The 26,749-nt window shown below is 34.4% G+C and overlaps 1 protein-coding gene across 2 annotated transcripts in view; it reads left to right on the top strand.

Moving 5' to 3' along the window:
- SCFD1 (sec1 family domain containing 1) overlaps positions 1–26,434 on the top strand; it is a 50,547-nt gene extending 24,113 nt beyond the window's left edge. For both annotated transcript variants that reach the window (XM_081313879.1, XM_081313880.1), the window contains 13 exons: positions 888–961; positions 1,773–1,854; positions 8,453–8,549; positions 9,465–9,535; positions 14,367–14,446; positions 16,494–16,556; positions 17,426–17,501; positions 18,915–18,968; positions 20,309–20,361; positions 21,639–21,672; positions 22,788–22,853; positions 24,612–24,680; positions 26,222–26,434. In XM_081313879.1, coding sequence (XP_081170005.1) covers positions 888–961; positions 1,773–1,854; positions 8,453–8,549; positions 9,465–9,535; positions 14,367–14,446; positions 16,494–16,556; positions 17,426–17,501; positions 18,915–18,968; positions 20,309–20,361; positions 21,639–21,672; positions 22,788–22,853; positions 24,612–24,680; positions 26,222–26,245 — 843 coding nt within the window. In that variant the 3' untranslated portion in view covers positions 26,246–26,434. The remainder of the gene's footprint in view (positions 1–887; positions 962–1,772; positions 1,855–8,452; positions 8,550–9,464; positions 9,536–14,366; positions 14,447–16,493; positions 16,557–17,425; positions 17,502–18,914; positions 18,969–20,308; positions 20,362–21,638; positions 21,673–22,787; positions 22,854–24,611; positions 24,681–26,221) is intronic.
- Positions 26,435–26,749: the final 315 nt, after the last annotated feature.

Here is a 26,749-nt window from a genome sequence, read left to right as displayed (position 1 = left end):
TGACATCAATAACTGAATCCTACTGTGATCTGATTGGCTCATTGCCAAAACAAGATGACACCTGATTGGCTCTCTAAACACTCATGCTCATTGGCTACAATCAGATGAAGGAAAGCTACCTGATATCAACCTAAGCAAGTTGTGCTTCCTTTTTCTGGTTATTTGTCTATAACTTGTCACAGAATACAAATAATTGAACAAACTTTGTTGCATTACATTCTTGATTAAATTATCTTTCCATTGTTATATAATTTTATGGTACTACTCCAAAACAAAGTGGTGTTATTAGCCATCAAACCTCAAAAATACACTTTTCCCAAAAGGTTTCCACAATTTTGGCCACTACTGTAATCTTTAAATCCTTCTGCCACAGAAAAGACAAAAGTGAGGAGTGAAATTGGCAGCGTCAATGGTTAGGTAGTTGGCTTTAGAAATCATGTCTGTGTGAGTGTCAGAGGGGTAAAAAGTGGCCTGGGGAGACCAAAACCTGTCTGGCTGCATTTTCTTAGCTTAACTTCTGGCTCAAAAGGCCAGGGGTTAATAAAAATACCAAAAACTTCAGAATGGAGCAGAAGGGTTCTGTTTGCATGCCACCATTGCTCGGCCTTTCCTGTTATGCAAATATCATCTAACATTTATTTCTCATTGTATGTCTAAAAAGATTAATCAGAGAAACATTCTTTCGAATAAGCTGCCAATCAGGTTTACAAATTAGTTGCTTGCATATAATCAATAAGACTTCATCATGATCTTTCTGAACTGCTTTAATTGTCTCTTTAAAGTTATGTCAAACGAGAATTCCATTCTGTGTAAATTAAATACCCTATTTTGTTTTTAAGCATACACATATGAATAAAAATAAATAAAAATACCATTTTTCTTATTAGGGGTTGGAAGGTGAAGATGAAGGAGCAATAAGTATGTTGTCTGATAACACAGCTAAACTAACTTCAGCTGTTAGGTAAGTATGAAACACTTTTAATGGGCAAGAAGTTCTCCATGTAATCAGCTTCCTTCCTTATTCTGATGTTAGACTAGATTTCATACTAAGTGCAATGCTATTCTTTAAATATCTCAAGAAATACTAAACTACTGTAGTATAATAATGTACAACAATATGTTCCAAATCTACGTTTTGGTAAAAATATGAACTCTTAGCTATTGAAAACAATTTTATGGGTTATTATGTGTTGCGAAATTAATTTTAGTTCCTCTACTGTAACCTCATTTGATTTAATGGATATACCAAGTTATTAAGAAGGATTTGAATCTATCTTATGGCCACATGATGAGACAGAACAGATAATTTACAACAAAACTGGCCACATGTGTTTTCTGCAAACTCATACTGGTTAAAGAAGATGGTTTCAAAGCCAGATATGTTATCTGTAAAATCATACTGGTAAAAGAAGGTGTCAAAGTCTTAATAGCTCGTCTCCTAAGCAATTGTAGGTCAGAGATTTCAGAACATAAAGAGAAAGATTTGGAAAGTATATGATCCAGGTTCATATTTTCTTCATGTGCAGTGCATTCTATGGCTAATGAATAAGGACAAAACAAGATCTAAATATTATTTAACTCATAAGATTTTTAATAATTTCCTGAGGCCCAGTTCTGAGATGCACCTTCACAGATTCTCTGTTCCCTGCTTTTATTTGTATGTTTGTAGTATTTGAAATTGATTCCCAAATTGCCCGTTTGTATATATAACACTAATTATGTAATTAAAATAGAATAAATAGAGAAATTAATTTGAATGAAATCTTTTTCAGCTCTCTTCCAGAGCTTCTAGAAAAGAAAAGACTCATAGATCTTCATACAAATGTAGCAACAGCCGTTCTGGAACATATAAAGGTATAAAACATTGCCATTTTAAAGTTTTATCAGATTTAAAGTTAATCAGTCCTTTTAATTGAGTATACTAAAAGGAATGCTCTGCCATATGTTTTATTCCTTTCAAAAATACCATACAACAAAAACACAGAGAGGTACTATGTACTATGAAATTTGATTCCAAGTTTTAGCTGTGACTGAATCAGCGCAGAGGAAATGGAGAGGACAGAGTTTTTTTGGCAAGACAGTATGCAGCAGTAGTTATAATGAACAATTGGTTGCATTATGTTTCTCTTATATGTACTGGTTTGAACATAATTGGCACTCTGCAAGATAGCTTACATTTATCAGATAATAAAAGGCTTTGATATTCAGCCATTACTAATTTTCACTGCTTAGTTTTCTTGAGTCTTCTCTCCCAGATATATTTTACAAAATTAGGCTACCATTTAGAACAGTATTGATTTAAACTTTATTATCATTTTGGAGCATTTATAGAGCAGAAAAGGAAAAAATTTAAAAAAATGTCAATAGAAATAAAATTACGTTCTGTTATGTGCTTAGTAAAATAGCCCCAATTCCTAGTTCCTTAAATTTTAATCTGCTCATCATGGTTTGTGAACTTTTGGCAATTCTTTGAGTCTCAAGAGTTCCTGTGGACTTAAACACTTTTTTCTTTCTCTAGATAAAGTAATCATTTAAAAATGAAAGAGTCTCAGAGGGATACATTAGTACTATGCTGAAGAGTAGTTGACATGGTTTAAAGCAGGGGTTCTCAACCTCCCAGGCTGTGCACTGGCACCAGTCCGCACCCCACTGGGAATCAGTCCGCACAAGCAAGAGAAGTGCTATTTACATATGCACAGGATCCAACCAGTGTACAAAACCATGTCCCCACCCCCCATTCTGCGGAAGAAATGCTGCACAGCCCCTGGCGCACAAAAGGTTGGGGAGTACTGGTTTAAAGTACAGCCAATATGTATATGAAATTCTAGCCTCCATGCTTGAAAAATATGATTACAAAATAAATTACCAAATATTGTCTTATATTGTCCATCCCAAAAGAAGAAATAAATCCCCTTCATCATTCACAAGAATGCCATAGTCATAGTGAGTTAGATAAGTAGCATTTTAGATTCTGTGCAAATCAGTTGCTCTCAAAATAAAATGTGCTTTGCAATCAAAGTATCCTTGTCATGTGAGATTGGGTGGCTGTATTTTATAATTGTATTTATTATTAAGCCAAATAAAATAGCTGGTTTTAAACAACCATAGTGCAGGTTTTTTATTATTTATAAAATGATTTAGTATAATTCATCCCATCATAACAGTTTAGCTTGCCTGGATTTTTCATTTCCTTCTCAGAAAACAAACTTCTTTTTTAGTGGTCCTATATTTTTACCATTGTTTAAAATGAATGAAAATTTTCATCTATTCCAGAGGCTTTATACTCAAGCTGCTGTTCTGCCAGACTGAATTCTCATTTTTGTCTGGTTTTTTGTTAAAAATAATAATAGTAAACTTAGGCAGAATTCCAGACCACTATCTCATGCTGCTGCAAAAAAAGCAATTCATAAAAAAACCCTAAACAATCCAGTCGTCTTTCTTCCATGACCTTTCTGGATATAAACTTTTGAGAATACCCTCTTATTGAATAAGAATTGAATTTTGGAAATTGATAATCAAACCAACAATCTAATTAATATAATTAAAAATAGTACTGTATTATAATTACTTTCTTTAATGAGTTTGAATGAATTTTTATTATAGCCAAAGGCCAGAGATAAAAGGTACAGCTGAAATTTTAATGTTTAATGTGATGATAATGTGTTTAGAATATTCGCCTATTATTAAGGATATTTCCCCCTGCACTTAAGAAGTATAATCATTTTTTCTATTTTTTGTGCATAAAATATTTTTCACAATTGTCACAATTGTCTTTAGATAACTGAAGCTTAATTCACTGACAATCTGTTTCCATAGAAAGTAATATTGAAAATAAAGTTTATTTTTTCTTCAGCATTTTACATTGGATCTCTGTCAAAATCCAAGGCAGGATGTGGTTTGGAAATACTTCCATAGTCTTTTCCTCCCAAGGCATAGAAATCAGATGGCCTTACTGAATTAGATGCTTTTGACACTGCAGAGGTGGAATAAATTATTAGCATGCTTCCTTTCTGCTTCGGAAAGTTTCTTAGAGAAAAATAAGAGGAGAGGAAAGCTAGCTAACTTTTCCCTAAGTTTTCATCAATTGAAGTCTAAATGGGGGGAAAATATAATTTTCTAGGATCCTTAATTATCTCATGTCTCCATGATTTTCACTACAGTAAGAGGTAGCAAATTATTTTTAATTTTTTATCATTAATTTTGTAAACCTTTTATTTTGGAATACATTTGTCTGCCCTTAAATCTGTATTTAAGAAAGTTCTTGCTCATATACATGCACATATATAGGTGAAACTTGAAAAATTAGAATATCGTGCAAAAGTTCATTTATTTCAGTAATGCAACTTAAAAGGGGAAATTAATATATGAGATAGACTCATTACATGCAAAGCAAGATAGTTCCAGCCGAAATTTGTCATAATTGTGATGATTATGGCGTAAGGTAAAGGTAAAGGTTCCCCCGCACATGCGTGCTAGTCGTTTCCGACTCTAGGGGCCGGTGCTCATCTCCGTTTCAAAGCCGAAGAGCCAGCGTTTGTCCGAGGACATCTCCGTGGTCATGTGGCCGGCATGACTAGACGCCAAAGGCGCACGGAACGCTGTTACCTTCCCACCGGAGTGGTCCCTATTTTTCTACTTGCATTTTTACGTGCTTTCGAACTGCTAGGTTGGCAGAAGCTGGGACGAGTAACAGGCGCTCACTCTGTTACGCGGCACTCGGGATTCGACCCACCAAACTGCCGACCTTCTGATCGACAAGCTCAGCGTCCTAACCCACTGAGCCACCACGTCCCTTTATGGCGTACAGCTCATGAAAACCCCAAATCCACAATCTCAGAAAATTAGAATATTGTGAAAAGATGCAATATTCTAGGCTCAAAGTGTCCCACTCTAATCAGCTAATTAAGCCCTAACACCTGCAAAGGGTTCCTGAGCCTTTAAATGGTCTCTCAGTCTGGTTCAGTAGGAATCACAATCATGGGGAAGACTGCTGACCTGAAAGTTGTGCAGAAAACCATCATTGACACCCTCCATAAGGAGGGAAAGCCTCAAAAGAAGTTGGATGTCCCCAAAGTGCTGTATCAAAGCACATTAATAGAAAGTTACGTGGAAGGGAAAAGTGTGGAAGAAAAAGGTGTACAAGTAGCAGAGATGACCGCAGCCTGGAGAGGATTGTCAGGAAAAGGCCATTCAAAAGTATTGGGGACTTTCACAAGGAGTGGACTGAGGCTGGAGTCAGTGCATCAAGAGCCATCACACACAGACGGATCCTGGACATGGGCTTCAAATGTCGTATTCCTCTAGTCAAGCCGCTCCTGAACAACAAACAACGTCAGAAGCGTCTTACCTGGGCTAAAGAAAAACAGACCTGGTCTGTTGCTCAGTGGTCCAAAGTCCTCTTTTCTGATGAGAGCAACTTTTGCATCTCATTTGGAAACCAAGGACCCAGAGTCTGGAGGAAGAATAGAGAGGCACACACTGCAAGATGCTTGAAGTCCAGTGTGAAGTTTCCACAGTCTGTGTTGATTTGGGGAGCCATGTCATCTGCTGGTGTTGGTCCACTGTGCTTCATTAAGTCCAGGGTCAACGCAGCTGTCTACCAGGAGATTTTGGAGCACTTCATGCTTCCTTCCGCAGACGAGCTTTATGGGGATGCTGACTTCATTTTCCAGCAGGACTTGGCACCTGCCCACACTGCCAAAAGCACCAAAACCTGGTTCAATGACCGTGGGATTACTGTGCTTGATTGGCCAGCAAACGCACCTGACCTGAACCCCATAGAGAATCTATGGGGCATTGCCAAGAGAAAGATGAGAGACATGAGACCGAACAATGCAGAAGAGCTGAAGGCCGCTATTGAAGCATCCTGGTCTTCCATAACACCTCAGCAGTGCCACAGGCTGACAGCTTCCATGCCACGCCGCATTGAGGCAGTAATTGCTGCAAAAGGGGCCCAAACCAAGTACTGAATACATATGCATGCTTATACTTTTCAGAGGTCCGATATTGTTCTAAGTACACTCCTTGTTTTATTGATTACATGTAATATTCTAATTTTCTGAGATTGTGGATTTGGGGTTTTCATGAGCTGTACGCCATAATCATCACAATTATGACAAATCACGGCTTGAACTATCTTGCTTTGCATGTAATGAGTACATCTCATATATTAGTTTACCCTTTTAAGTTGCATTACTGAAATAAATAAACTTTTGCACGATATTCTAATTTTTCCAGTTTCACCTGTATATGGAAAGATATGTCAGTGAATAATTCACACATCTGCATATGGACAGAGATGTGCTATCCCCTTTATGGCTTTTTACCCATGGAAGACTGCTTGATCCAGTGTTCTATGAGTGGAAAATAATTCTTGCAGAAAACGTAAAATAAGTGAATATTGCCCTTCTCCCATTTCTATCCATAGAAGCCTCCCATCATAAAATCTAGACCTTACCATTTATGGAGGTAAAGAATTGAGTACCATCCATTCCATATATCTTTGAGTTCAGAGTCATTTAATAAAGCTTTATGGAAGTGTAATTACAGTGTAATTTATCAAGACCAAAATAGCTGATATGCTAATTTATATTTTCTATAATGAATCTTAAATTATACTTTTGTAGTAGTTCACTGTATGGCTTACTTTCAGATTCTCTTTCAGATTATTTTTGAAGGCATAGCGAAAGGAACTCTGAGATTAATCACCTTTCAGAAATTCTGGCAGTTTTTTGGCATATTTCAGTGTTTAGCAAGAAGCTGGAAAGAAACATCATTATTTCCCAAGATGGGATTACCAAATATTTATCGGAAAAGCTTAGAAGAAGAGAGACCTTGTTTTAAGTTATTATTTAACCTAGTAAGATTTTGGCAACTCAGAAATATAATCAGAATTTAATAGACGCAAGGAAAATATCTGCTTTTATTGGAAGCATTTTTATTCTACTATTTTGGACATCTTTATTCATTTTTCTTTTCATTGGTTTTAATGTGACTTAAACATCAGAAAAAGAGCAATTGTAGTTTCAGTGGGTTTCTTTTTTTTCCTCTGTGGGTCTCTGGTTTTTGTTGAATATTTTCATGGTTTAATGGTAATTTCCTGTAACAATAATGCAAAGTTTTGCCTTTATTTTGCAAGTTACATTTTATGAAGTTAAATTTAAGAAACAGAAAAAATTGTTAGACTTCTACATTTATCATTTATCAATATCATGTAAAAGATACTAAATTATAGAAAGCTCTAATATTATTTATTGCATTCAAAATTTAAAATGCCTTAAATATGAACCTCTCCTTCTCACTAAACTAAACCATTGATTTGAGATGTATAATATTGTTTTACCAGACCCATTGAATAAATTCATTTGCAATTGGTCTGAAATGATCGCACAACAATTAGTACTTTACCATATATTCTGCCCATTAACTTTGTTTTGTTTGGGGTGGCTAAACTGAGCTTCTACTTACTTACTTACTTATTTATTTGTATCCTGCCTTTATTATTTTTATAAATAACAACATGGCAAATATATGAAAATGCCTTCTATTTTTCCCACAATGACAAGCTTGTGAGCTGAGTTGAGCTGAGAGAAAAACGATTGCCCCAAGGTCACCCAGCTGGCTTTCATAGATAAGGTGGGATTAGACCTCACAGTCTCCTGCTTTCTACAACCCTGGTGCCTTAACCACCAGACCTAATTGGAAGTAGTTTTAAGTTTATTTTCAGATGATTTGGCTGTTTGATGTAAAGTTAGACCATTTCTGGATAGGCAAAAAGTTATCCTTTGCTTAAAATCTTGGGTTTTTTTAACCTAATAATTTAATCAGTAAATAATAATAATAAATAATTTTAAAGTATATAATAAAATAGTAAGGAAAGATTTTGTGCTGCAGCTGCTTTGAAGGCAAGGGATATATAGCAGCTGAATCTGATGAACCCCTAGATCAGGCATGTCAAACTCGCAATGTCACATGATGTTGCATGATGTCATGATGATATCATGACTTTTTCCCCATTATCGGCAATGGGGTGGGCACGGTTTCAGTGTGACATCCAGCCGATGGGCCGGCAGTTTGACATGCCTGCCCTAGATGAACATCTGTAAATCCTTTGAGTTTGAGTTATCATGGAAGAAAACTATAATACAGTTTATGTATTCTATGTACTCTCTGTTTTCTATGAAAATGCATATTATTTATATGTATATTATATGTATTTACTGTACATATGTATTCATATGTATAATAATACATGTTATATGTATTATTAGAATACATTTATTTTATGAACCTTACTACTTATTCAAAAAAACTATGTGATTGTTCTTAGTTTTTTACTATGGAAAAATGTATTTAAAAAGTATGGAAACATTTCTTACTTTCTAATAGAAATGGGTGTGTGGCTATGTGTGTATACAAAAACACTTTCCAATGGCAACTTCATTTCATTCAGACTCGGAAACTAGACGTATATTTTGAATATGAAGAAAAAATTATGAGCAAGTCCACATTGGATAAATCGCTTTTGGATATGATTTCTGATCCTGATGGTAAGTGTATAATTTGAATTTATTGTAAAGTTTGTTTCTGTTAATGTTCTGAAGAAGAATTAATTAATTTGCTTGTATAGCAACAAGAATCTCTACCTAAAAACTTGAAAAACTACTGTCACTGGTGAAATAGCAAAGCTAGAAGAACCAAAGGTCAGTTACTATATAAAGTCACAGTTCAGTTTAAAGCTTGTAGAGTATAAATGTTACAGACTGTTGTTTGTACCCTATGTATTTCCAATCTTAACTGTTACATTGAAAAATTTTCTGATTAATTATTTTTAGCTTTCCCTGTGAACAGAGGAATCTCATTAATTTTGTCTTAGAGGACTCAGTTTGGTGCTAAAAGTCAGCATTTAAAGCTTGTAGAAATTGTTTTTTTAAGAGATGTAATACTTTTGGGGGTAGTGGTCTGTTGCTTTCTAGCAGACCAGGTTTGTGTATTGGTCAAAAGTACAATCAGTTATATTCTCAATAGAAATAAGTGATGCCAATTTCTCATTGTTTTTCCTGTTGCCCATTTTGCTATATGAATAGGTTTTACTCAATTGGTGTTACTACACACACACACACACACACACACACACAACACACACACACACACACACACACAGAGAGAGAGAGAGTGTTGCTCCATCCATTATGCAAATTGATGGATAGGATTATCTCCACTCTGAAGCAATTATCTCAAAAGAATCACAGATAAAGCGGGTTCAAGATGAACAAATGCTGAATAAGTAGTTACCAAATTGATTCTTGTTCTATGTCATGGCTTCTAATTTGACAATACTTTGCCTCCTGGTGTGAATGCCAAAAGTGAATTGGTAAACTTTTTATTATAATGATTTTTAGTGAAATGTATTTTATGATAACTTTAAGAAGATTTTTTTTCAAGCAAACCTTTTCTCTGAACAGCGGGAACTGCAGAAGACAAGATGCGACTCTTTCTTATCTATTTCATAAGTTCTGTACAGTTACCTTCTGAGGTATGTGTGAAGCAAACATCTACAATTAGGTAATCGTAATGTAATTTTGTCAGTAACAGGTGAATTTATAGTTTAGTTGTTTGGTCAATAACATTAAGTCATTTCCTGTTGCACTCTAAATACTTTGTTTCAAATCTGTGAACACTCTACATAGAACCATGCAAACATAATAGATCATTTATGTATTGCATTAAACTTTTTTTTCATTTGTTGAATAAAAATAGTTGTTCAGGTTTAGACTTATTTAGCCATTATGATAGAATTTACATAATGTGCTACAGGCCACACAGTGATTTAGCAATATGTAAACTATTTTGGTATTTATTATGTGATCATGTTTAAAAGATCAAAAATATCCTGTGGATATCAGGGAACACAGGAAAGGTTTTTATATCAGCAAAAAAGCTGTAGAGCCTTGGTGGAGCAGTGGGCTAATGCCTCCTTAAGTAACACCAGCTGCCTGCAATTAGTGCAGGTTCGCATCCCACCAGGCTCAAGGTTGACTCAGCCTTCCATCCTTCCGAGGTAGGTAAAATGAGGACCCAGATTGTTGGGGGCAATTAAGCTGACTTTGTAATAATGCCACTTGGGGGGTGTATGAAAGCCCTAATAAGCAGGCATATACATAGAATGAAGGCTACTGCTAAGCTTGTAAGCCGCCCTGAGTCTTCGGAGAAGGGCGGGATATAAATGGAATTAAAATAAAAAAAAAATAAAACTATAAAAGCTAGCTTTTGTGAGCATCTTTAAAGAACAAAAATCCCATTGAACTTAACAGAGCTTACTGTTGTCTAACTTGGTTAGTTTATAATTTACATTATAATCACATTTTAAATATTAATACTAATAAAAATCCCAAATGATTGGTGATATGCTATCAAGGTAACCAGATCAATTTTCTCCATGGAGTGTCTATTGCAGTCTAACCTGGTTTTTCAGGTTCTCCAAAGGCTTAAATCACTGTACAACTTGATTGGTATACATAAGACATTCAGTAACAAAGTAACAAAGAAATACAAAGAAGAGTGTTTACAGACCTCAAACTCAGAAAATATTACAGGTAGCATTCATTCAACAACAGTAAATAGGGCTGGAATTTTCATCACTAAATGCCATCATAAAATACTCTATTCTTTACTTGAGGGAAGCTTTTTCACCTTTTTCTTTTCTGTACTAAATAAATAAATAAAAACAAATATGGGACTTATAAACTTAAATTTTATACAATTTAAGGAAAACTATGCCAACAGATAATATCTGTATAGTTATTTATTAGTTATCTATTTACATTTGTTAAATGAGTACTATCTGTAATATTTTCTGAGTTTGAGCTATATGAACACTATCCTTTGTATTTCTTTTTTTTAATATAAATTTTTATTGAATAAACATTTAAAACAGGTTGAACACAGTGTGACTTTTCTGGCTGTTATTTTGCCATACATACTATACCATATACCATATATCTCCCAAGTCGTTGATTTTTTATACCATTTACATAATGTATTTTATACTATTTACATATTTATATATTTACATACATATTTACGTCTATTTACAACATAACTTCCATTTCCATTCTTATTTCATATTCTTTCTGATCTCTATCTTACACTCATTTTGGGGTTGAAAATCTACACTTTCTCTCTTCTAGACGAGCTTTCTTTGTCCTGACTTTTTCTCCTCGAGTCTAACCAATAATACATCTTATCCCAAATTTCGTAATACTCTGTTTCATCCTTGTCTTTAATTTCTAAAGTTAGTCTATCCATCTCTGCACATATAAAAAAAATTAATTAATTCACTCTCCACTGGAGAATTTCTGTTTTTCCAGTTCTGGGCATAGACCAACCTTGCTGCTGTTATGATATGCAACACTACATATGTCTCTCCTTTGTTAAACTTCCCATCTATCATTCCCAGTAAAAACAATTCTGGTCTGAGATCTATCTTCAGTCCCAACATTTCCTCCAACCAAGTCTTTATTAACTGCCAAAATTCTTTTGCTTTGGAACAAGTCCATCACATATGATAATAAGTCCTTAACACTTTCTTGCACTTCCAACATTGTGGTGATATATCTTTTCTCATCTTTGCCAGTCTTGTTGGGGAGAAGTGCCACCTGTAAAACATTTTGTACAGATTCTCTTTATATGAGGTAGCCAAGGTTAACTTTCTATTTCTTTCCCATAATGTTTGCCATTTGTCTAAATCAATATTATATCCGAAATTTTGGGCCGGTGTTATCATCACTTCTTTTACCTGCTCCTCTTCCATTTTATATTCCAATAAATATTTATACGTTCTTTTGATTGCTTTCTCCTCCGTTCCTAATAATATTTTATCTAGTGTTGTCAGATCCCTCCGTATACCCCATTCCTTTTTGTCTTTCTTATAACATGACTGGATTTGCAGGTACACCCACCATTCCAATTGTACCCCGTTTTCTTTTAGTTCTTGTCTAGATTTAAGTTCCCCTTGTTCATTTAAAATATATCTGTACGTAACTACTTTTCCCAAGTTCATGAAATTTGGATGCACTAGCGCTTCCAGTGTTGAGAGTCATACTGGTATTTCTATACAGTTCTGTTGTTTAACTTTAATCCACACATTAAGTAATGCTGCTCTGATATGGTGTGTCTGAAGTATTGATGAACATTATATCTCTCATCCCACAAAAATGCGTGCCATCCAGATTGTAAATCATGACCCTCTAAAGTTAATAGCCGCCTGTCTTTTAAATTTATCCAATCCCGCACCCAGGTGAGTATTGCAGCTTGGTAGTACAACTCCCAATCAGGTAGTCCGAATCCCCCTCTCTCTTTGGCTTCTTGTAGTAGTTTTAATTTAATTCTAGATTTCTTCCCCTGCCAAATAAATTTCAATATTATTTTATTCAAATTTACAAAATATTTTTTTCTCTAATTTTATGGGGACATTCTGAAATAAAAAGAGTAATTTAGGTAAAATGTTCATCTTTACTGCTGCAATTCTCCCCATGAAGGAGAGTTGCAAATTTTTCCATCTTTCTAAATCTTTCTTTATCTGATTGTTTAAATTAATATAGTTATCTTCTTTAATTGTAATACACCTTGCTGTTAGCTGTACTCCCAAGTATTTAACTTTCTTCACTATTTGGATATTTACTTTCTCCACCAGGTCATTTTTCTGTGTACTAGTCATGTTTTTAACTATCGTTTTCATTTTGTCTTTGTTGATTTTCAGTCCAGCTACTTCTCCATATTCTTCTAATATTTCCACAAGTTTTGTACCAGAATATAGCGGTTCCTCTAAGATAAATACGAGGTCATCCGTGAATGCTTGCAGTTTGTAGGTTTCTTTCTTAATATTTAAGCCTCTAATTTGACTTTCCTTTTGAATCATTTTAGTCAGAGTTAGTATAAACATTAGCGGCGAGAGCGGACACCCTTGTCTTGTACCTTTCCTAATTTGGAAGCTTTGTGTCGCTTCTCCATTGATTATAACTCTCGCCTCTTGTTTATCGTATATAACACTGAATATATTTATAAAATTTCCGCCAATAGCCTAACTGCCTCAACATGAAGTTCCAATTTACATTGTCAAAGGCTTTTTGTGCATCCAAGAACATCAGAGCTACTTGTTTTTCACTGTGAATCTCGTAGTATTCCAAAATATTCAAAATCATCCTCATATTGTTTCAAATTTGCCTTCGTGGTAGAAAACCATTTTCATCTACGTGTATAAATTCGTTTAGGTATCTTTTTAGCCTTCCCGCAATTATTGCCATAAATATTTTGTAATCCGAATTTAAAAGCGATATTGGCCTATAATTATTGATTTTTGTTAAGTCCGAATTTTCTTTTGGGATCAGCACAATGTTTGCTTCTATCCAGGATGCTGGCGTTTTTGGTTCTTTTAGGACTGCATTGGACGTCTCCAGTAATATTTTGCCAAATGAATCTTGAAGTTCTTTGTATATTTGTACTGGCAGTCCGTCTGGGCCCGGTGCTTTATTGTTCTTCTGTTTTTTTCAGTGCCTCAGTTAATTCAGTCATTGTTATCTCCGCATTTAACATACACTTTGTTTCATCTGAAATTTTTGGTAAATCAGCTTTTTTAAAACATTGAAGTATTTTTTCATCTGTAGCCCACTTATTCTCATCGTATAGTTTCGTATAGTAATTTTGAATTATCTTTTTCTTCTCTTCACTTTGATGTTGTATATTTCCCTCTTCATCCTGTAATTTATTAATCCACCTTCTTTCTGCTTCTTTAGCTTAGCTTTTTTTTACTATCCTTTGTATTTCTTTGTTACTGAACTTCTATGTTGTACCAATCAAATTGTGTTTATAGTGATTTAAGCTCTTGCCTTTAGAGGACCTGAAATGTAAATATATCTTAATCCTTAAAATTTGAATTTGGGAAAGTTGATCTATATTATATTCAATCTGATGTTCTCCATATATTTTGGACTGTAACTTTCTTCACATCCAGCCAGCATGGCAACTAGTCTAATATGATGAAATTGTCTTGGACCATCACATATACTAAAATGCTTAGTAAAATAATTTCATTTTATAGGAGTACTTCCTTTCATTTTCTCAAGTAGACTCTTGTTCAAAAAGAAACAAAAGTAACTGCTTTCAATCATTTGTTGTAGTGATCTTGTTTTCTTGATTAGCAATTTCACAGCAGTAGTTGGGAGGGGGACTAATACATTTGCTTTTATATGTAATAGCTCATTTTTTATATTGGAAGATGAATATTAGCTTATTTCCTGTCATATTAATGTATTTATTATTAATAAATTTTAAAATGTCATAAATTTCAAATGTCCATTTCATTCCAGGCAGATTTAGAACAGTACAAAAAAGCACTGACAGATGCTGGATGTAACCTTAATCCTTTAAACTACATTAAACAATGGAAGTAAGTAACTTGTGCTTTCATAATATAAGAAGTAGTAGACTGCTAAAATTTAGATCAGAATTTTGCTTTGGACTAAACCTAGAATCCATCCAGTCCTGTAAAAAGAGGTATTTTTCCTCCAAGCTATACCTAAGGCTGCAATTAAGCCCAAAATTTCTTTTGCTAAGTGAGACTCTTAAGTGAGTGTTGTCCCATTTTATGACCTTTCTTGCCATAGTTGTTAAGTGAATCACTGCATTTGTTAAGTTAGTAACATGATTGTTAAGTGTATCTGACTTCTCCATTGACTTTGCTTGTCAGAAGGTCACAAAAAGTATCACATGACCCTGGTACAGTACAATTGTCATAAATACATGCCAGTTGCCAAATGTTCAAATTTTGAGTACATGACCATAGGGAGGCTGCAAGGTTCTAAGTGTGAAAAACATTTATAAGTCATTTTTATGAATGCCATTGTAATATTGAATGGTCACTTAACAAATGGTTGTAAGTTGAGGGCTACCTGTAAATGGGAGAGGAAGGGGGTGGTCAGGTGATGAAACATGGGTTGCAATATTTAGATGCAAACTGCCTCTGTTGTACTTTCATCACTGCACAAGTATGAAAACAGAGTTTTTATCATGATGTCACAACATACATTCCATTCACACATCATTGTTGGAATAACCGCCTACGGTTTCACTGCCATATGTTCATAGTGCTCAAAATTGAGCAGTAACAGCTCTCAGCAGTTAGGAAAAGACTTAACTTGAGAGTATAATGAATGAACGGTTTTAATTCTTCATTCACATTGTGTCATGGTTCCGATCGACAGAGACAAATAAAGCAGAACTCCGAGGCTTGCAAATTCCTCAAAGAACATGTTTATTGATACAGAGTATCGGTACTTCAAAAGTGAAACCAAGTCTGAAGAGATGCATAACAATTCCCCAATACAAAGTAAGAAATCCCATCCCCAAAGCTATGCAAGCAACTACGTATCCCCACTCAGCTGGTTGGCGGGCTTTTCATGAAACGCCCAGCCTGTAGTCTTGGAAGCAGCTGATGACCTTGGCTCCCATGAGAGAAAGTCTGAGAGAGAAAATCTGTTTTGTCTAGCACAACACCTGGCAAACCTCCTCCCCCCCGTGCTATGTGGCAACTAGGAGTGAGAAGGGAAAAATTGGTTGCAACCATGCTCATTCTAAAGTTGACACATTGTTTATAAATTTTTTTAAAAATGATGCTCATATATGCAAGACTCTGGAAATTTTACTTCTTAGCTTTGCTAGAACTCTTCCTTCCCTCCCTGTATCATGGTGTATGCTTGCCTAAAGTGTTCCCAAATTCAGTGGAGCAACATATCAGTACAAGTGGCTATACATGGAAATAGATGCAATCAATAGTAATACAATTCCTTGCACAAACATAAGTACTTCTCATCCAGCTACCTATATTCTCACACAGCTTGCATTTCTCTTCTTACCAATAATATCTACCATTGTATTTGCTAAGGATTCAGGAATCTTGCTAGCCACCACCACCCTTCAGATCCAATAGTATATCAATAAAATCTGGTTTCATTGTCTTTGAATGAAGTTTCTATTCATTTACTGGGGCATGTGTGGAACAGATGATCTGAATAGCTACATTATTAGAACATATTTTCACTCAACCATAAATAAGATTTTTCAAATCTTCCCAGCCATATATGTAATGTAATGAGATCTCCAGATAAAATGTGTAGTCATATGTGGCCAAAAATGGTTTGACTGCCATTTTCTTTACCTGAAACAGGGAAAATCTGTTCCATGTAAATAAATTCATCTGCCAAGTGTATTATTATAGAAACTCTTTATTATTTTAATAATATGTACTACAGTTTTATAGTATGTGTGATTAGTTATGATAGTATTGTCATTTATGTTAAAAGAGCAATTTCATCCTCAAAATGACTAGGAAGTGTTTTGTTAATGAACAATTTATTCATTGTATGAGATAATTTGCTGTTTTGTAGTTTACTGAAAACCAATCAGGTATATAAATATTTCTTTTTAACGTTTTGCAGAGCTTTTGCAAAGATGGCTTCAGGTCCAGCTATGTACGGAACTAGTGCAGCAAAGTCATTGGGGTGAGTTCCAAATGTGTTTTGTTACTTTTGGTATCCTATGTCGTAGTTTCAGTCTAAAACATTCCCCACCCAGGTTAAATAAGAAAAAAATGCCATAAAACAAGGGAAAGAAGCTGACTGATATTCTTATATTTATGCTTGGTTAGTAGAAACTATTAATATGATTGCCACACAACTGGACTACTTCAACACATTCTACAAGCATTTGGAAACAAGTTGGGTGCGGCAAATGTTCTAGAATGCACAGCCAAGCTCCCAGCAGGACAGTCCTTCCACTGCAAAATAAACCTAAAATCACTGCACTGCTTACCAGTAGGTTTCCAGGTCCATTTTAAAGAGCTGATTCCCACCTATAGTATCCTAATTGGTATAGCACTTGGATACATTAGATACCACCTTGTTAACATTAAATTAGCCCATCCAATCTAAACTACTTAAGCAGGTCTGCTGAGAATCCTGTATGGTAGGCACTTGTGGGTGAGCTATGCAGTAGCCCCTCTCTGTAGCAGCCCCATTTTGAAACAGTCTTCCCTCTGAAATAGGGAAATTCTCAAATTCCCTATTAGAATTTTGTAAGTTAGTGAAAACAGGGTTTTTCCCAAGTTGTTGGTGGATGTTCATCTTGGATATGCATTGATGCTATTATTTTTCATTATTTTGTTACTGACATGATGTTTTATGTTTATCTGTTAACTTCCCAGGGTCTTAGTTGATTGGGGCAATTTATATATTTTGCCAAATCAATAAAAAATAACAGCAATATATGTATGAGATTTCTTTATATTTTGACATGCAGACTCCGTACTAAAGGTTTGTTACATAAGTATATGGACACAAACGAAATCTTTATAATTTGCATTTTGTTTCAGTCTTTTCTCACGTGTTATGAATACTGGATCTCAGTTTGTGATGGAAGGAGTCAAAAATTTAGTACTAAAGCAGCAGGTATGTTTTTACATTAAGCATATTCATTATTTTTGAATAAACATATACCCAAGACTACAGACTTTTCAGACTGGGATAAGCAGGGATAAACACTTAAGCATTTTATAAATTGCATGTTTCCCACTTAGTCTGCAATACCTAGAATGCTTAACAAAGTGAATAGAATTAAATTAACCTGCTTAGAATTAACCCGTGTCGAAAGGCTCCATTTCAGTTCTGTGCTTTATGTGACATTCTCTGGCTCTCTGAAATAATATGGATATTATAATATAATAATATAATATAATAATAATGCATAGTAATTTAATTGCACATTTTCATAAACTCCCCTTTTTTTTCTTTAGAAGTTTGGTTTGTTACTATTTCATCCAGCTCAGCTTTTGGATTGTCCTGATTTTCTCGTTACATAATTCTGCTTCTCTAGTTTATATTGTTACTAATACATACAAAAGTTTCTTGAAATAATATTTTAATATTATCACAAAATGCCCGAAAGACTTGATTGAAATAGGCAGGTTGAAATTATTATTCTAATAATTATAAGCATTATTAGAAAATAAAGTTTTCTTTATTTTCTTTATAAAGAAAATAAAAAAGAGAATACTTTTTCCATCAAGAAATGTATCCAAATTATGTAACTCAAGATGTCCACTTTTTCATTTTGCTGCTCCTTGGACAGCATGCAGAATATTAAAGCAGAGTAACAGGGTAGATTTCTTACTATTCCAGAAATGGTTTTCATTAAAGCTAATGCAACTTTATATTTTAAAAGATGTGGGGGAAAGAGAAGCGAACTATCTTTGAATTAGAAGCAGCTTATCACTTAATAATCATACATATTTTATCTATGCAATAAGAAATACTTTCTATAGATTACGGGATGTGCTTTGATTTTATAAGCACCAGTGACTGCACAAGAGGCTAAATCAGTAATCATAAAATGCAGACTATCTGAAGTTGCATTTGTTGAAGCATAGCTGACTATCCATAAAAAAAGATTCAAAATATGTGGCTATTGTTACATGTATTAGTGGTGAATAGCTTACTTGAACTGTGCATTTCATTAAGAAAGTACTTTTTTATTTGCCCTACATTATATATTTGCTTCATTAATAACCCTGGATTTTATACATTTCTTAATTTCAGTATTACCCACCAAGCATAATTTTAAAAAGCAATGTCCTTTTTAAAAATATACATAAGAGTACACCTCCATTATCTGTTATATTTGTTCTATCATATAGTCTGAAGTGATCAAATGCTTTTTAGGGGGAGCAAGCACAAGGGAATTGTATTCAAACCATATGATGATTCAGAAAGAATTATCTAATGATAATAGAGCTGAATAATGATGTAGTTCTGTTTTAAACTATAGCTTTTGCAGCTCGCTTAAATAAAGGTACTTTTTTATAGAATCTTCCAGCAACCCGCATTTTAGATAACCTTATGGAGATGAAGTCAAATCCTGTGAGTATAGATAATGAAAAATTACAGTAGACTGAATTAAAATATTCCAAAAAAATTATGGTGCTCTTTCAAATGTTGTTGTTGTTAGTTGCGAAGTCGTGTCCAACCCATTGCAATCCCATGGACAACGTTCCTCCAGGCCTTCTTGTCTTCTACCATCTTCTGGAGTCCATTTAGGCTCACACCTACTGCTTCAGTGACTCCATCCAGCCACCTCATTCTCTGTCGTCCCCTTCTTCTCTTGCCCTCAATCTTTCCCAGCATTAGGCTCTTCTCCAGTGAGTCCTTCCTTCTCATTAGGTGGCCAAAGTTTTTGAGTTTCAACTTCAGGATCTGGCCTTCTAAAGAGCAGTCAGGGTTGATCTCCTCTAGGATTGACCGGTTTGAACGCCTTGCAGTCCAAGGGACTCAAAGGAGTCTTCTCGCTCTTTCAAATACTATCCATGTAATACAATAGAAAGAAAATCATGAAAGTTCTTATATGAACCACTTCAGACTCTCACAGAGTTAACAGATGCAAAATGCTGAATAATAGATAATCTTCAGCAATATATTGTTTTTCAGAATAATTTCAATTCTCTTCTTGGTTGTTATGTTCAGTCTTTAAAGATACCAAAATCTATCCAAGGTTGTTGAATTATTTAGATATCAGATAGAATTTTGAAATGTTTAGTAATGCCTACAGGCATTGGAGTGCTCTACAGATATAAGTTTTGAAATCAAAGATAAATCCCCAAAAGATCATTTGGCTTGTTATGCACATTATATTTTTTAAAATGTGGAATGCAGTAGAATTAATATTTTCTTAAAATGCCATAAACAAAATTGATCTATTTCTTTTTTTCTTGCTATGTAAAATAGTAAGTGCATTGTACTCATCAGTGCTAATATTGAATTGATTTTTTTTAAAAAGGGAAATATTTTTATTTAACAGTGTTAAATCCAAAAGTGTCCTAATGTCTCACATCTATAAACAAGCTTCATCTTATTTTAAATGTAGAATGAAAGAAGAAAGATTTTGATTGCTGTATTATTTGACCATTAATTATGAATATATTTTCAAAATAGAATGGATTATGAGTACAAAATACTTTGGGGAAATGTAGTAACATGAAGCTTGAAAACTAGGACTGTTGCTTCAAATAAATATATGAATAGTATATTTTGAAAGATTTAGCAACTACTAATGTCATGTCTCACCCTGAGTGGCAGCTGCAATAGATGTTTTAGTTCTTTTGACTGAATAATATTTCCAAAATATTTCAGTGAAATGTAAATATATTGGGAAATCAAAAATAAGATAATGAAAATGTATTTCAACCCATTTTCTCTTTTAATAGGAGACAGATGACTATAGGTATTTTGACCCTAAAATGTTACGAGGTAGTGACAGGTGAGTTTGATACTAAGTTACTTACAGTTTGAAAAATGGCAATGTGCAGACACTAATTAGTGTAAAAATATGCAACAACATAAAAATGTGATATTCCATTTCACAGTTTATATTAAATATTTGAATATCTATTTAGGCATATTTAACTAGTTTACTTTGTTCTTTTAGTCACTCCTCTTGTTAAACAGTTTGCTAAGTATCCCAAAAAATGACTCTAAAATGTACTACAGGTAGTCCTCAACTTACAACTGTTCATTTGGTGACCACTGAAAAAAGTGGCTTATGACACATTTTTTCACACTTATGACCATTACAGCATCCCCCCATTTGATCACATGATCAAAATTCAGAGCTTGGCAACTGGCTCATATTTATGACAGTCGCAGTGTGGCTGGTCATGTGATCACTTTTTATAACCTGACAAGCAAAGTCAGTGGAGAAGTCAGATTCACTTAACAGTTGTGTTACTAACTTAACAACTGCAATGATTCACTTAACAATTGTGGCAAGAATGGTTGTAAAATGGGGCAGAATTCACTTATCAACTGTCTTACTTTGCAACAGAAATTTTTGGCTCATTTGTGGTTGTAAGTCGAGGACTACCTATATAGGCAGAAAGCCAGCTGGGTGACCCTGCGCCAGTCATTCGCTCTCAGCCCTGGAAGCAAGCAAAGACAAACCGCGTCCAAAATTGCTTCCAAGAAAACTGCACAAACTTGTTCATGCAGTGACTAGGAATAGACTTGACTCTCAGATAGCCTCTAAAAAGGTAATTTAAAAAATTACCTAATTTAAAGTGAGAGAACTTGACCCAGAAAGTTCATTTAAACTTAATATATATTTAGAAAGGGACATAAAGGAAGAAATAGATGAATGTGTACACATAGATACAAAATTTGTCTAGTAAAATTGGGGTAAATAACCTACTGGGGAGAGGGCAGCACATTTGGAATGTGGTATTCATGCTAAGACATGCGCAGTCAACAAATGCATATTTACACACACACACACACACACACACACACACACACACCCCAAAAAAATCCCTAGAATGTTCTCTGACATTCCAGTGTGATATCTATATGATGCTGAATGCTAGTAGTTTCTGTTGCAGCTTCCTATTAATTAATTATTACAATCCATTTTTAAAATGTTGGGCCTAGTAGGGTTCTGAGGGAGGAATCTTAGGGCAACTAGACATTTTATGCTGACTATAATTCAGTTTATTTTTAAATTTTGTTTCTAAATGCTTTGTTTGATTTGGTTTTAAATCATAGCTCAGTTCCACGAAACAAAAATCCGTTTCAGGAGGTAAGACTTGTTCATATTTTTTCACACAATTGATGACAAAAAATTGGTTTTAATTATTTATTTAAGAAAATTTATATGGCCACTCAACTCACTCTCAGCAACCCCATGTGGCTTACAAGGATAACTTAATAATTGTTAAGTTATTTTTAAGGGAAAAAAATCAAAGCCCATTATTTGAAATTATTAGTTTGATTACAGTTTGTAATGTATAATAATAAGAATGTATAATCTTTTCAATTTCAAAAACTTGAGTAAGCATTCCTAATCCTCATAAGGATTTCGTGACAAAATCTTAACATAATACTCTTCGTAAATTTATTTTCTTAAAACTCAATTTATCATCAGAAATGTGATTACAAACAGGTATATCTAATGAGTAGTACAAATAATAGTTACCAAAAATTTCACCATTACTTTCCAGACAAGTGGATGACCCCTCCCCCTTAAAACATTCAAACTGCAACTGTATGCATTTCTCTTCACTTCAACTCAGTTCTACTATAATACCCATCTATAAATAATATTAATCGGGAAGTTATCAAAAGCTAACCAAAAATACCATTTTTTTCATTGTCTGCTGCTCATTGAGGGGTTTTATATCTTAATGAAGTACATCAGGAAGACTTCTAATTTGAGATATAGTTGAAAGTTATCTCCCAAGGGTGTTAGCCCTGCAAGGTAGTCCGGAGAAGAAACACACCCAAGGGTGTGCTAGCTCTATCTTTATTGTAAGGTTACAGTAACAAAATCCTGCAAGACTGAAAGTATTTCTCGCCTCCTTTCCTTTTTCTCTCCAGAAAATTAGGGAGGTTCCCTTGCTGAAATGTTTCCCCTGCCATCCATACCCTTTTGTTTGGGCTGAGAAATCTTTTATATGCCAATTGTCCCCTCTGGGCTCTCTCTCTCTCCTGTCTCCCAAGATCATTCACACTTACCATTACAAAAAGCTACCTTAATGTTACTACCAAATAAATAATCCTCTATTCTGTAATAGCCTGGAATTTATGCAGGTATCAAAACCCTTTCTTCCATTAGGCTAGAATTTTCATCTTGCGTATATCCTAAACGCTATGCTGTACTAATATGGTAAATGTTTTTTTTCCTTTGAATCTTAGGCAATTGTATTCGTAGTCGGAGGTGGCAATTATATTGAATACCAAAACCTTGTTGATTACATAAAGGTACATGCCTTTTCTTCAGATAGTTGCTTAGGATTACATTTATGTTTTTCTTTTCTTTGATGTATTAACTCCAATACTAGTGGGCTCTATGAAGCTCTGTTCTTTTCAACTGAAGATGGAAAAATATGTGGAAAGCTTTTCCTTTTACTGAACTGAACAAAAATTTAAAATGTCCACAATACTGTACATACGAATAGAAATAATGGGGTGGCTAATTATACAGTTTACAGACTTCTAATATCATCCTTTCCCATCAAAGCATTCAATTATGGTTTCACTATAGTCTGGAATATAGGTAATATATGTTCCTATTATTAAGTAGTAATCTGCAAATAGGCAAATAAAAACTGCCCATAGAATTATCATCACTTGCTTTATCCACCCTTATTGTTTCTCAAGGATAAAATATTAAGTAAATTAAAATAAATGCTAACTATAAAATTGCTTTTATATAACAAGTTTTTTCACCTACAAGCCTCTTCAATATTTCCATACAATGCATAACAATTATTTTTCCTATAAATTTATAGAATATGGCATATCATCAGAGCTTTATTTATTCTAAAATAGATATTTAACATTTTTGATACCTCTGCTTTGTGTAATTACTTCAGGGTTTTTTCCCCATTTCTGTACTTCATTAATGTCTCAAGTTTGATTTTATCATTTTTTTATAAAGATAATGTGATGTTCACAATAATTTTATGATGGTACCTTTGATAATAACCATCTTATAATTTCATAATATACGTAATAATTGTATGGTATTAGTGCAATATAATCATAATCGTAAAGTTGGAAGGGACCTTGGAGGTCATCTAGTTCAACCCCCTGCTCAGGCAGGAAACCCTATGCCATTTCAGACAAATCGTTGGCCAGTCTCTTCTTAAAAACTTCCAGTGTTGGAGCATTCACCACTTCTGGAGGCAGGTTGTTCCACTGGTTAATTGTTCTAACTGTCAGGAAGTTTCTCCTTAGTTCTAGGTTGCTTCTCTCCATGACTAGTTTCCATCCGTTGCTTAGTTATTGTGTTGATAATGTAAAACAATATAGTAAATCACAGGCTCTCGGGGAGGTATTTTCGAAGAGGCCAAAGACTTTGTTATATTAGTGTTCATTTTTAAATTCCAACTGTAGAAAAGAGTTCAGATTCAGCCGCTCTTTAATGGCTTTAAATGTTTTTGCATTTAACTGAATTGTAATTAAAATTAAATGCAATAGGCTCAGAAAATTCCCCAAAGCATTCCAGTATTCATTCCCCTCTGAAAACATATTACTTACTGCTAGAACCTACTTTTTCGTTTACCCAATTATACGTTTCTACTAGACATCTCATTTATTTCTGCTTTACATTAATTGTATGTTATCCATGTGCTGTCTGATAGTACTGTGGATGATGTGATGAGCTGTATGCAGTGTAACAGACATGTCAAACTTGGGACGTCACGTGATGTCGCGCAACGTATCAGGACAGTTTTGCCATTCCGGCAATGGCTTCCAGATGACGTGTCCAGCCAGCAGTTTGACACCCCTGCTGTGTAACAAGTAGACATATTTCTCTACATAGATACATTAACTTAACCCCCTCATACACAGTGCCTTATTGCTTGTTGTGACTAAAACAAATGAAATTACATTGTATCTGCACTACAGTTCTTCAATAGCCTGTTTGCCGAAGTTGCTGAATTGATACTGTATCTCATGCTCTTTTAGTTTAAAATAATTAACAATGTCTTAATGAAATTATGTTTTTCAAAGGGCAAACAAGGTAAACATGTCTTATATGGCTGCAGTGAACTCTTTAATGCTGCACAGTTTTTAAAACAGGTAAGGATTTAAAGTAAAACATAATTTTAAAATACATTAATATGTAGTCATCTAAAATATGTTAGTGAATGTATTCTAGGATTTAATATGTTTTATCTTGGACTCATTCCTAGAAAATAATGATTGACTTAACAGGGTGCTCAGCACTGATCTAAAGGAAACAGGAAGCATATTCCTATATGATTATAGGCCCATGTGTCATTGTGTTTAAATCAGTAATTAGCCTCTTGTGAGAATCTGTTCATGAAGAGGCTCAGTGGCTTAATGAGATGGTCTCTGCTCCAGTGGTTCAAGTCTTAGCATTGTATGTCAGGGTAAGCTCCTGTCACTCTCCTCAGCTTCTGTCCACTTAGCAGTCTGAAAGCATGTTCTATGTGAAGATAAAATAGGTACCACTTCGATGGGGGGACGAACTGGTGTGTTCCATGCAGGCAGTCAGATTCCTGTCCTCTGAACCTTGGTGAGGTGGCTCTGGGGAGGGAGGGAGCCTTGGATGATGCTGCAGGAAGAGCCACTTATCCGGTACAAAGCCAGCTCGTCCTTTTGTGGTGCACCATGGGACGTGTATGAGCGTTTCCCTCAGCAGAGCTAGTGCCTTGGCAGCCAAACTACTACTGTACAATAGCATTGTGGTCTCCTGGTTACTGTAATAGTGCTACATTATTCTAATAATAATAATACCTATTCAGTAAATCAAACATTCAGCACAAAAGTCTCATTGCTTCCATTTGCTTTCAGTACAACAGTCAGTGCATTCAGTGCAATAGGGAAAGTCTTTGACAAAGTGAAGCATCTTAGTATATCTAAATCTTAATTCTGACGAATTTGTCAACATGACCGTACCATCACATGTAGTACATGTAAATCAGTTACAGGTGTACAATATTTTTTTTCTCCTGATGCTCTTGAAAATGTTTAACTGTTCAATTTGCTTAATATTGCTGAATCTGTTAGTTTTGATGTACACTAAATCTGCATACAGTAGGCTCATGGCACTGTAGATTCAAAGTTCATTTGCAAACACATAAAAATGTGGTAGAATTTTTCCATATACTATTTAATTGTTTGGTGGGGCAGCCCTTTCTTGTGTGGGTTTTACCTATATTTAAGAGGTATCCCATAGGATTTGACAGAGTCTTATTAGTCACAGGATGCCTGCTATGGATGCACTGTACCTGGTGAGTCCTGGAAATGAGGGTTTGTCCCAGGTAATTTGACCTGGTGGAAAAAATAGAAAGTGTCAGGTTGAGATAAAGGAGTAGAGCAGGAAAATGTGTAACAGATTTTGCTGCTTGGGAGTACTGTTGAATAAATGAATGAAAAAGGAAACTCTTTATGTTTTGTGTAAGTACTTGTTCTCTCATGCTTTTTCCTCCCATGGGGAAGGATCTTTACCTGTGAGAAAATCAGTTGTCTTGAATTTTAATCATTTCTGTTTGTTCTTTTTTTGGTAATAATCAAGCACTAGGGTTTAGTCAAATGTCTTTTATATATTAGAAAGTAATGAGCAAACTCATTCTTTTTTTTTCTTCTATATTTAGCTTTCCCAACTTGGACAGAAATAGGACAGAAAAGGAACATTTTGATGAAGTTTGAAAAAAAGATCATGGTAGCCGATAACATCTTTACCTGCACATATATTTACATTTCAACTCATTTATTTGTAATTTTTATGAAATAACACTCTGTACTTATATATAATGCATTCCACATTTAAAACATATACTGCAAATAAATTACAAAACTTGAATTATGCTTATCTGTTTATGCCGGTTTCTTGTGTTCATTTGCAGGCAGTTACATTTGGAATGTAAATTTTTTTGGGGAAAAATTTCTGAACTATTATATGAGCTTTCCTGACTTTAGACTTGGGCATAAATGCACTAAATATATTTAAAATATATTTTTAACTTAACTTATTTACATTAATAGAAAGCACATATACCTAAAAGTTATTTTACCTTAGCCTTAGCCACATTTCTACTAGCTAAAAGTATCCAGTAATTTGGGCAAAGATTTGTTTGTTTATGCAATTTAGAGGCCACCCAACTTTATTTACTTTTCACATA

This window comes from Vipera berus (genome assembly GCF_964194415.1).
Source record: "Vipera berus genome assembly, chromosome: 1".
Taxonomy (NCBI): domain Eukaryota; kingdom Metazoa; phylum Chordata; class Lepidosauria; order Squamata; family Viperidae; genus Vipera; species Vipera berus.
Note: the sequence above shows the minus strand (reverse complement) of the source record. Positions and strands in the feature narration are given on the sequence as shown.